This window comes from Molothrus ater, chromosome 19 (assembly GCF_012460135.2).
Source record: "Molothrus ater isolate BHLD 08-10-18 breed brown headed cowbird chromosome 19, BPBGC_Mater_1.1, whole genome shotgun sequence".
Lineage (NCBI taxonomy): Eukaryota > Metazoa > Chordata > Aves > Passeriformes > Icteridae > Molothrus > Molothrus ater.
This window is the reverse complement of record NC_050496.2, coordinates 4733205-4744828: the sequence shown is the minus strand read 5'-3', so window position 1 is coordinate 4744828 and position 11624 is coordinate 4733205. Positions and strand designations below refer to the sequence as shown.

The 11624-nt window shown below is 45.2% G+C and overlaps 1 protein-coding gene across 5 annotated transcripts in view; it reads right to left on the bottom strand.

The window, feature by feature from the left end:
- Positions 1–219: 219 nt before the first annotated feature.
- Positions 220–11624, bottom strand: part of PRPSAP1 (phosphoribosyl pyrophosphate synthetase associated protein 1) — a 28394-nt gene continuing 16989 nt past the window's right edge. For all 5 annotated transcript variants that reach the window (XM_036394371.2, XM_036394373.2, XM_036394372.2 and 2 more), the window contains 3 exons: positions 5787–5857; positions 4976–5122; positions 220–4391 (listed from right to left, as the gene is read on the bottom strand). In XM_036394371.2, coding sequence (XP_036250264.1) covers positions 4233–4391; positions 4976–5122; positions 5787–5857 — 377 coding nt within the window. In that variant the 3' untranslated portion in view covers positions 220–4232. The remainder of the gene's footprint in view (positions 4392–4975; positions 5123–5786; positions 5858–11624) is intronic.

Genomic DNA, 11624 nt, shown 5'->3' with positions numbered 1-11624 from the left:
TTTCAACCTTGGTGGCATCTAGTTAACTTCACTTCTGACCCTAAGTCACAGACATCTTTTATGAAAAATCCTTTCGTTAGGATCTTTCCTCCTGAGAAGCTGAGAGGCCTCAGAATTGAGATGTAAGCAATAATTATCTGCTGCTGTGGAATGCAACAGGTGCATCTTGGATTGGTCTCATGTGGTTGTTTTTAATTAATGGTCAATCACAGTCAGCTGTCTCGGACTCTGGTCAGTCACAAGATTTTATTATCATTCCTTTCTATTCCTTGCTAGCCTTCTGATGAAATCCTTTCTTCTATTCTTCAGTATAGTTTTAACATATCATTTTCTTTTAACATAATATATATAATAAAATAATAAATCAGCCTTCTGAAATGGAGTCAAGATTCTCATCTCTTCTCTCATCGTGGGACCCCTGTGAACACCACCACAACCCTACCAACAGTAAAGCCACAGCTTTTGCTTTAACAATACACAGTGCTTTGGTAAACCCCATTTACCCAACCACTACACTGGGGTTAAATCACCATGGAATTATTTCCAACACAACACAGAGCACGGGCCAACAAAATGGGAACAAATGGCAAGCTGTCACTGTTGATGTGTGTGTTGTACAGGAATAACAGGGATTTATTTGTGAAAGTAACACCAATGCTAATGCCCAAGACATTTGTCTTGGCACTGAACAAAATGTTTGTGATTTTGGAATACATCCTGCTGAAATCCTGCTTGTAACTGTACTTATATACATTGGGAAGAGTAAGAACTATTGGTGATTCCATAGAGACCACACCACTATAGAAATAAGCCATCACTCAAATATTTGGGTTTGTAGTTTTCTCCAAAATTAGAGGATGTGACCTCAACTATTCAGTTCTGTCACAACCCATGGATTGCTACAATCTACCTACACATCCCAGCAAGATTTCCTGCTCACCCCCACTGGAATGAAGCTTGCACTGATAGAAACATTACTGCAGCACAAAGAGCTGTGTTCACTGGTGGAAGGTGTCTGAAGCAATGGACACAGAGCTCACCATTATTCATCAAATACAGAATAGATAAATCAAGTGATGAGAAATGGAGAACATCACTGGTGGGACTGTGTTTGGGTGGTCACCCACTGCAACAGGAATTCCAGATCTAATACTGCATCCTGTTATAATTTTGCTGATTTCTGTCATTTTATGCTTAATGTACTGTAGTATTTTATATGCTGAAGTGTTTATATTAGCTGGACAGGTAGCACTGTCCCACAGATGTCCTTGCATACATAATATTGTTCTCTCACATTCAACAGTCTCAAAAGTCACGGTATTTAGCTAACCTGATCAAAAATTTCTCACAATTTTTAAGTTGGACATAATAAATCCCTGTTTATAGGCACAGAGGCAAGAGGTGACCACATGGCCACTCTGTGGAGCAAGACAAGTTGTTTTTAGTCACAGGGTGGATTGTGGTGGTGCCTTCCCCCAGCTCTTGAGCTGCACTATGATCTCAGAAATGCTTGCTAGGCCTTGGCCTTGAGAACAGCACCTGGGCTGAGCAACTCTCAACGTTATCAGAAACACTGTCTGCTCCCAGGAACTTGTGCTGTCTAACAAACTCCTGATTCTTAACAAACAGCCTTGGAAAACTATTTTTCTTGCCTGAACAACAACCCAAGCAGAACAACATTTTTGTTATCGAGCTTTCAAAGAAAGCTGCTGACCTGAATTGTGCCCAGGATGGAGAGGAATTATGACCATTCCTTGAGGCTCAACTCTGCCTGTTGAGAAGATGCAAAGATATCTGATGCATTTCCAGGAGCTCGAGGGGAATTCTTCAGAGGTTCCTTGTACAGGCTCCTTCAGGTCTGTGTGTGAGTGGGAATGCACTATAGCAAATACACTGTGGACATTACTCTCCTAGATTCTTAAGTATTTTAGATTTTAAAGTAAATGCTATATGAAATTGTTAAATTGTTTAACTTCAGCATAAGCTATTGCTTAACAGCTTATGCAGTTCAATGCTGTTAAACCTTTGGGCCAAAACTGTTGGTCAAGTCTGGGGTTCAGTTTTGCAGGGGGGTCTATTCTGAACCTTGTGACTCAGCCTGTGTTTCCTTTTTATCCTTCCCCTTCCCCAGTCTCAATGTAGATTTTTGGATTGATTTTGGGATTAGATTGATTTCTTTTAGATTTTAGTTTGCTTTTACCATGTAGTAAATAGTAGAGTGAACCTTGCAAACAACTTTGAGGAACTTTCACTTCTATACTAAACCTGCTTTTGCTGATACCTCAGCTGGTGATTCTTTAAGCAACCATAAAACATTCACTCATGACAAAGGCCCAGGGCACACAGGCACAACCCTCTGCTCAGTGGTGCTATGATTCCATGGGTTCTACCCAAATACAGCCAGCAAAAGCAAGCCTGAATGGGGCAAGAATCCTCAATGAGCCCCAACCTTGCTCCTGGCAGGTCTGACAAGCACTTTGAAGGGGAGAGAACAGCAATACTGCTCCCACTTTTAACACTGCCATTCAGGATGAAGAACATTGTGCAGCAGTGGCTCAGAAGAAAGGGGGCACAGCCATCTCCAAGGACTCCACAGCTCCAGATGATCTGTTCAATACTTGCAGTGCAGCATTATTACCCCTCCAGGCCAAGGAGCCAGGCTGTGGTCACAGAGTACAGCTGAGATTGTGGTACTTTGAAAATGCAGGAAAGCCCATCAACAGTTTGATATCTCATCCAGTTCTGCACATCCCTCATGGAATTTGGCATGGAGGTTTAATCCATGCTGGATACTGAAGGTGGTCCAAGCACTCCATGCCAAGGTCCATTTATTTCCCTGGTATTCAAGGTTTGTCCTGCCTGGTGACTGCTTGCACCTTGGCACATTTTATATGTTGGAGTGGAATAGAAGAGGATAGAATAAAGATAACCAAAATTGAACAACTAAACAGTTCCTGTGCTGTTGAAGCAACTGCTTCCAGCAGCTTTTATTTGTTCCTCACATCAGCAGACTAGTGGTGTAGGTTTTTTCTGGAGTGCGGTTGTCTCATCAAGGGGAAAAATCAGTTTGGGAGTTTATCCTTATACCATCCTGGAGACAAAGCCTTCCACATGCATCTTGTGCTGCTTCCTCAAGTGTCCCCTCCACCCAAAAATTAGTATCACTCAAGAAAGGAGTGATCAGCCAGTCCTACTTCCCTGTGGAAGAAGGCTGCAAGCTGCCAAGTGAGCCTTGTTACAGCAACAGCCCCACTGAATAGACACAGCAGCTCCTCAGAGGGCACAGGATTCATAGGAAGCACCAAAGCTGAAAAATCTTACACTTTTTATTGCAGGTTCAGTGTTAGTGTTTTGGAAAGCACAGCTGCATTAGAAGCAGATATTGTTCCAACTTCCCTTCCCCATAAGACTGCCACAAACTCAGCCCCAGGCAACTCCAAAAATCGTGCCTGGTTTTGCAGTGCAGACGAGTGTCCCAGAGAGGAGCAAGACCCTCACGTGAATCGTCACTGAAGAGCAATAATGATCCAAAGCTCGCCAAATGAAAAGGCCAACACATTATCTAGCATTCCCTGCTCTGCTGGGACACACACACGAGCCTGTTCCCAGCTCCCTGACCCAGGGATGGGAGCAGCCCTGCCAATGGGTTGCCCTAAGCTGTGCCTTTGGGATGTTCCGCTAACTGAGTTTTGATGAAAGTCCCTGCTCTGCTGTGCAGGAGAGGAGAGGCCACTGAGCTGGCACAGAGCTGCTGTTGGCTCAGCTCTGCCAGCAGCACAGCCTGAACATTCCCTTCTGTGCTCTGGGGTGAGACACAGGCAGAAACAACCCCAAAGGCTGCTCTTGCTGCCCACACAGCAATGAGCGGTCCCTGTTCCCTTCTCACAAGCTGACAGCTACTTCTGTTTAGCTTTTCTTTCTGCCCCTACAGGGCAAGAGAAAACACACTAAAAAAAAAAATCATTAAAGGAACTTAAAAATTCAACACCATCTCATTTCTCCATCTCTCTCAATTAAGGTGTAATTCCCCCCACTGCCAGTGGCCCCTTCTATTGACTTGTAAAGTGCTGGTCAGGTTGATTTTTTTTCTATTAGATCTCACGGCTCAAGATCCTGAAAACCTCGACACTCCTACAAAAATAAACAGCTGTGTTATGCCTATGTTTTATGGTATTGCCTTTCCATGCAGATTTCCTTCTCTTGTGGAATCCAGGACAGGGGCAGGCTCAGGTCTAGTCATCGACGGTGATGTTGCGGAAGAGATAAGCCATGGACTCGCCGTTGTGGATGCGCCTGATGGCCTCTGAGAGGATCAAACTGATATCCACAGTCTTTATCTTGGGGCACTGCAGCTTCTGCACCTCGTGAGGAACAGTGTTGGTCACCACCACCTATGGAGGGCCAGAAAGGAAAGGAAGTTGTGCTGCAGGAATGTTCACCCTCCCTGAGCAGCCACCCTGAGGGGTGTGTACTGCTGTTCCACAGTTCAGGGAGAGAACTCCCTGCATTTTAGGAAAAAAGATTAAAATAAATGGTCTCCCCTCTTACAATCTGTTGAGGGGACCAGCATAACCAGCACTCTCCAACAGGCTGATGGGTCCACTCAGATCACAATATCTATTATTAAGTTTGAAATCCAGTCCTCCTCATGTACCAGCAGCCTCTGATCAGCTGGGGGAGAGGGGCTCACAGTGAGATGGCAGCCACACAGCCCCAGCTGCAGGGAGGGAAATGTCCAGGCAGGGATGACTAATATTTCTGTTAGGGAGAAAATACACTAGGGAAGCAGATCTGATCTGAGCAAGTATTAATCACACAGACTTTTATTTTTTTGTGTGTTCCAGTGAAGAATCAGCTAACTGAAAGCACCTGATTAAATGAGTAATTCCAGACATGAGCTATGTGCCTTGGGAAGGACATCAATTTGTGAGTGTTGGTGCCAGCCCCCACTCTGCAGCCTGGAGAGCAGACTCACCTCATCAATGGAGGATTCCTCTATGAGACGAGGGGCATCTGCTGACAGGAGCCCATGAGTGGCCATCACAAAAATCTTGTAGGCTCCACGCTCTTTCAGGATCTCTGCAGCAGCTACAAAGCTTTCCACGTCATCAATGATGTCATCCTGAGCAGAAACAGAAATAACATCAAAACCAGCAGTTTTCAAAGCCTGCAGGGCAGGAGTGGATCTGCAGGCTACTGCAGCTTTGGCCATGCACAGAGATGAAAAATAGAATCCCTGTCTACTCCAGCTGCTGCTGAGGACAGCCACGTGCATGACTAATCTGTGAATGCTATTTCCCTGGTTTAATGACCCTTTTGCTAGTGTGGAGAACAAATGTGTCTTGGAAACAAATCAGTCCTTGCACATGCACTCACAGTTTATCATCAGCAAGGAGTATTTTTCCATGGGGCAGGAGCTGCATGTTGATTACTTACACTGCAGCATGGCATAGCAAGTAAGAGAGGCTTGGCAAGTTTTTTGTTTGGGGTTTTTTAGCACTTCAGGAGTTTTCTCTGTGTGCCCTGGATTTATTCATTACTTGCAGACATCTGACACTTAGAATCAAGGCAGCAAGGACATTTTAGGGCTTAAAGAGCTGAAGTGCAAATGGTTTTCAAGAGAAAGTTGAAATAACCAAAGCCACCAGCACTACTGGAGAAAAGAGTGTCTAAAAACCACGTTCCCACTCCTATACCAGGCATCCCTCTGACCCTCAGGGATGGAACAGCTGAAGCAAAGATGCTGTGAGGAAGCCACCCCCCACCTGTTCCCCTCACACTCATACCACAATGATGGCAATCCTTCCTCCAACGTCTCCAACCACAGTTATTGGCGGTTTCTCCTTGGCCATCATCACTAAAGAAGAAGGGAAAAAAAAGAGTCCAGGTGACTCAGGCTTGAGTCAAACCCCCCCCAGTTCCACCAGACAAGAGGCTGAACCATTAAACACCTTACACTGATGCAGACACAGATGTGCTTTACATGACCCTGACACCCACCTAAGTGAGAAACTCTCATTTAACCATCATTTTTTCTCCTCAAATGAACAGCACTGCTGCATAAAGAGGAAATTCTGTTTCTGTGGGGATTTTGTACTGACCTCAGAAACAGAAAGCAATTCCAACTCTCTAACAGACCCCTGTGCAAGGAGAGTTACAAAGCAGCACCTGGTTTATGGGCAATATCAGTGACCTTCTCTGTGCTCCAGCACAGGACTTGAAAAAGGGTCCATTCCATGACTGGGAACAACAAATGGGTTTTTCCAAGCAGCACCTCTCAAAGTGCAGGTGCTTTACAAGGTGCAACTTTTCACCTCTTGGACTCAGTAAATCATCTGTAGGACCAGAGACTTGCACTGCAGCTCATTTGCTTTCTCACATCACCAAACACAGAGGGGTCTTTGAGAGGGTGTAAGAACCTTAATACCACCTGCTCAGGCAAAGAAAGCTTAAGGAAGTTTGCAGAAGCAATTTTGCTGATTATTTTTTAAGTGGATTAATGGAAAGAGTAGGACAAAATCCAGTTGAAACTCAGTTCAATAAGCTCAGTGCAACCAGCAATTGGATCAAAGCAGACACTGACAAGCTGTGCTACCTGGCACACAGTGAAGAGATGTACTGGGAAATAAGGTTCCATTCCCTCCTGACACTACTTTTGCACTGACAGGGTCCATGCAAAACCACACCCTGCTAAAATTCCAGCAGCATCATGAAAATACCAGAGATCTGAACTGAGGTGCACTGAGAGTGTCCAGATGTAACACAGCCTTCAGACTTACACCAAACAGCAACCAACCTCCAGCACAGGCCAGGGCCTTGCTGTCCATCTGCCAAACCTCTCACTTGCCATGGGGGGCTGGTACAAAAACCTCCAGCACGGACAGGACACTGTGGTGGGCACTCGTGTGTCAGTAGGTGACAATCTGGGCTGATCTAACCACTGAAGCCAAGAGGCACCTCCAGCATTTTGTAACACTTACCTGGCCCACCTCCACACCCCACAGCCCTATTTTATGCTCTCCACAGTGAGTGGAAAGTGTCCTACCAAGGCACTTGGTGCCCCTCCTTTTGTAAGCTCAGGTCTTGCCAGGATTCTGGCCACAGAGGCTTCTCAAGTGCCTCAAGGAGTTCAGACAAAGCAAGATTTTTCTCTTTTAGGGTAATCCACTTCAATGTAGTACCTGAGCAGCAGGAGAACACAAGCCATTGCCCAGCAAAAAGCCTGTCTAAATATTGATCTCTGCTCTCCTCACCAAAAAAGTCTTACATCAAACTCCCCATCCTGCACAGCAGGATGATCCAGTACCATTCCCATATCTCATCAGTGCCTGGGAACGCTTAGAGTGCAAGCACACCTGGGTGAATGACTCACATTGAGGCATATAATGAAAGCAATTATAAGCACCACAACTTTGAAGATTCTTGTGTAGAGCTGTTCTTCACATCCATGACCTACTCCACAGGCTGGTTTTCCATAAACCTACCAAAACTGTACAAAAGGTGTCCAGTAAGTCTGTTTTGCCTGAAGTCCCCATCACTCATTGCCAGGTTTTGCAGTTAAAGTCACAGCTACCTTGGACTGAAGAGTTAATCAACAGCTCTTCATGGCACAGATTCCTCAGCCTCCCTTGCATGGTTATTTCTGAGTCTCCTACCAAATGCAAAGTCTTGTCTAAATCCTGAAGGAAAAATATTCTTATGAGAAGGAAGATTATTTATAATAAATGAAGATTAAGCACCACCAAAGATAAGCAGATCATAAATTCCAGTTACAGGCACTACTGACCTGCTCAGATTAGTTATGAGTTTACTATCTAGTCTGGACAGTAATAGAGCTCCTGGTGGGAGCTGTGAAGTATCAAAAGGATTCACCTGGCTGCCATCCCAGCCTCTGTGTGTATCCAGTGATGAGTGCCATCTCTGTTTACAGCAGCCAGGTCAGGGGAAACTTTTCTACACAAATGGTGAACAGGCCTGGGGAGCTGAAATTCAGCACTGTTTTACTCACAGAGATATGGAGTTTCAGCAAATCAGAATCCTTCTACTCCATGAAGGAAGCAGACACATTCCTTGCTATGCTTAAAGGCTAACATGGCAACCAGCAACATTAGCAGTGCTTTGCATCTCTGTCTGTTTTTTAAAAGCTGTATTTCAATTTTGGTTTATTTTTAAAGAATGGTAGGCAACGTGTCGACCTACCCGGATCTTAAAGAGATGTTCTCCCTTTTCCTTGTTCAATTTTCTCTGCAAAAAAAAGAAAAAAAAATTGCAAGCCAAGGATCTACCCACAACCACATCAAATCTCAACTGCTCCAAGGTGATGAGAGTCTACACAAGGGTTAGTGCAGCCAGCTTCTTCCTCAGAATCTTTGAACATATCAAGATGTGCAAGTCAGAACTGCTACGAGGAGGTGCCTTGAAAAATGATTCAAATAATAAAAGAATATTTTCCTCCCAGACACAAACCCTCTATGTTTGTAGACAGAAGAGAACAGAAATAAGCCATGCTGGTACTTTTGCATGGTGTAACCCCTTGGATCACGTACAAGTTTGGTTTAAAGAGTTGCTGACTTTTTCTGGAGAGTAAGAAAAGATGCTTGTGGTATCTGTAGCTTCTGAGGGGGAAAAATAAAAGAGAAAAAACTAGACCAACCACCATTTCTTTATAAAACAAGAATATCAAAGAACACTTTCATTCAGATGTGCATAACATACACCAAAGTACCACATGTTAAAGGCAGGATCACTGGCACTAAGAAAGAACATTCCCAGGTGTAAACATGTTGCTTTAATTAAGTGGTCAAAAACAGGTTAAGAAATACTAAAATAAATTCTGTTTGGAGCTGACAGTGCAAATTAAAGTGACAATCACCAAGAAATATAATGCTGCATTTACAACAGAGCCTGGGAGCAAAAGGCTGCTCAAGAATGAACTGTTTTGTGTAGAGATAACCTTGGAAGGACAGAAAACACCTCTGTGCCCAGCCTAAACACAGGCAAGATGGGGGCAGGGAAGTAGGAACAGAGCCATGGTCAGTGCAGTTTCTCCCCCAAACTCCCTTTGTGGCAGTTTGCTGGGCTCTGGGATTCAAGCAGACCATTAGCTCTCTGTACAAAGCACTGAATTCCAAAGCCACTGAAATGATTTAACAGATGGTGCTCCACTCTTTTTCTCCAGGAAACAGGCAAAGAGTCCCCGTGCATTTGTTAAGGCACAGCCCTGAGCCAGCTGCAAGCCCAGAGACACAAAAGCACACAATCAAAGGGAATAACCTTGGAGTGCCATCCTGTCTCCAAGGCTCTGATTTCAGGGGCTGCACTGCTGTGGGCTCTTGCTGCTGCTCTAGTGAAGCATTTTAAGTGCAATTAGAAGCACCTCTGGCATTTTTCTGTTGTGGCTCCCTACGAATCAGAATATCACATCAGGCCACACTCAGAGGACAATAACTAAGCCATTACACTGCCTAGCACTCATTAATTAGAGGCACATGATCCCTGCTAGAACAGGGGGAGAAGGTGCATGCCAGGACACAGGAGCCCAGCCAGTTCAGCAGGAAGCCCATGGAGAATGGCACAGAGCACAAGGCATGGCTGTGGGGCTCTGGGGCTGCCTCTAACACACCTCTCTCCTGCCTCTAACACAACTGCCTGGAGCTTCAGTTGCCAAGTCTGGGATGCTCCACACTGATCTGGTTGCAGCCCAGGGTGGGATGCTCCACAAGAAGTCTCAGTCACTCCCTAGGAACATCCCCAAGCTCCTTCCTGCCAGGCCCAGGTTCAGTTGCTAAGCCAGGCAGACTCACAGACCACTTTTGTTTTGACAGTTGTAGGGTTTGGGGACAGTTTTGGTGTAAGGAATATCCAGTTCTGAGCAGCAGCACATGTCTGACCTTTCACAACCAACCACACAGCTGAACCCTGCTACACTCTGCCCTCAAAGCTTTCAGCACCAGGAAGGGAGAGCTGAATGAGGGTTTGGAATCATGTGACATTTGAGGTGGGAAGATACTTTTCAAATGACTGAATTGGCCAGAAATGAGGCACAGCAGAGAGGGTCAGCACACTCACAGCATTGCCATCCCAGCTGCACTTTCACCTCTGCCTGGCAGAGACTGTGACACAACCAGAATGCACAGACTGCTTTTAGATAGGGATAACCTCAATTCTGCACCTCCAGAACCCAGCTCACTCAAAATCAGGCATATCTCACGTTAGAAAACTGCAGAGAAAAGAAATTTCTACTGAGAGTTTGGGACAAGTCTGCCTCACAATCCACCCCATGACAGAGCTGCCAAGCCACAGCTCAACTGTTTTACACTGTGCCTTAGGCATGCTGGGATGTAAGGTCATTGGTCAAGTGCTGAGTCTGTGCAGCAGGAGATAAAATAAGAAAGTGGTGATACACAGCAAATTAGTCTGTGTTTGGATAGCTGAGGACTGAAAACAATTTTCCATTGGATTCATAATTAAACTGGACAAGGGCACATTTCTGTATCAACAACCATTTACAGGGTTCTCCAGCAGCACAACCTTCCACAGCTGAGCTTCTCTGAAGTGACATGGCTGGAAATAAAATTACAATCACATCAATGCCTCCATAGCAGACAAATGTCAGCTACTGACATTCTGGAGGACAGCATCCTCCAGAATAGGAGAGGAGGGAGAAAGTGAAGAATAACCATGCAAATTCCTGCTTTCTTGGACAGGCATGAAAAAAAAATCACCTTGTCAGAAGCAGAACAATAAAGCCCCAAACTTCATTGCCAAGCCCCATCTGCCCCTCAAGGCCCAAGAGGAGTTTCACCAGCATCAAAAGCACTGTTTAACTGATTGTATTGCAGTGAGACACAGCTGGAGTGATGTAAAATGCCTGCAGTCCTACTTGCCTCCCCTCCACAAGATGCCCACTGACTGGTTGGATGTTCTCCCTAAATTTCCAAAGATTAGATGATTATCAGTAGCCCAAACCACTGTTGGTGTTGCCACACACAGCAGCACACAGCCTTTCCCACGGGCACTTCTCAGCCACCTTCCTGCTCCCAATTCCTGTCCTGCCACCACCTGCCTAGAAAGCTGAAATCCTCCCAAAAGGGAGCTGGATTTTGATTGTAGTGTTGTTATTGCAGGAATACAAGCAATCCTGAGGATGGCATTTCCCAGAACACAAGTTTCCTCTTTTTCTTTTGCTCTCAGCTCCCAAATCAATGCCAAGAGCTCCAGAAGCAGGTCAACAATGCTCTTGGAGAACCTATTCACCCCAGCCACATAAAGCTCAAAACCTTGTCAAAACAGACATTGGAATATGATCATCTGGCTGCCAAGGTGAAGAAGATTTCCAGCAGTAACAATGGCTGCAGAGAAGGGAAGACAAAGACCAGCCCTCCCCTCCCCAATGGAGCCAACAGCCTGTCTCAGTGGTTGTTATCTCATTACTTACACTTTTACATCCCCCTTGTTTCATCAGCTCAATGAATTCTGTTGCTGAACACTGTAAAAGCACCACCTTTATCAGAGGTTTGTCAGTCTAACACTGTGGAGCAGGCACAGCCATGGAGAAAATACTGATGCTCTGCATGGCCAGAAGGAATTAAATAAAAACCTTCCCCTGTGACTTCTCCCACAAC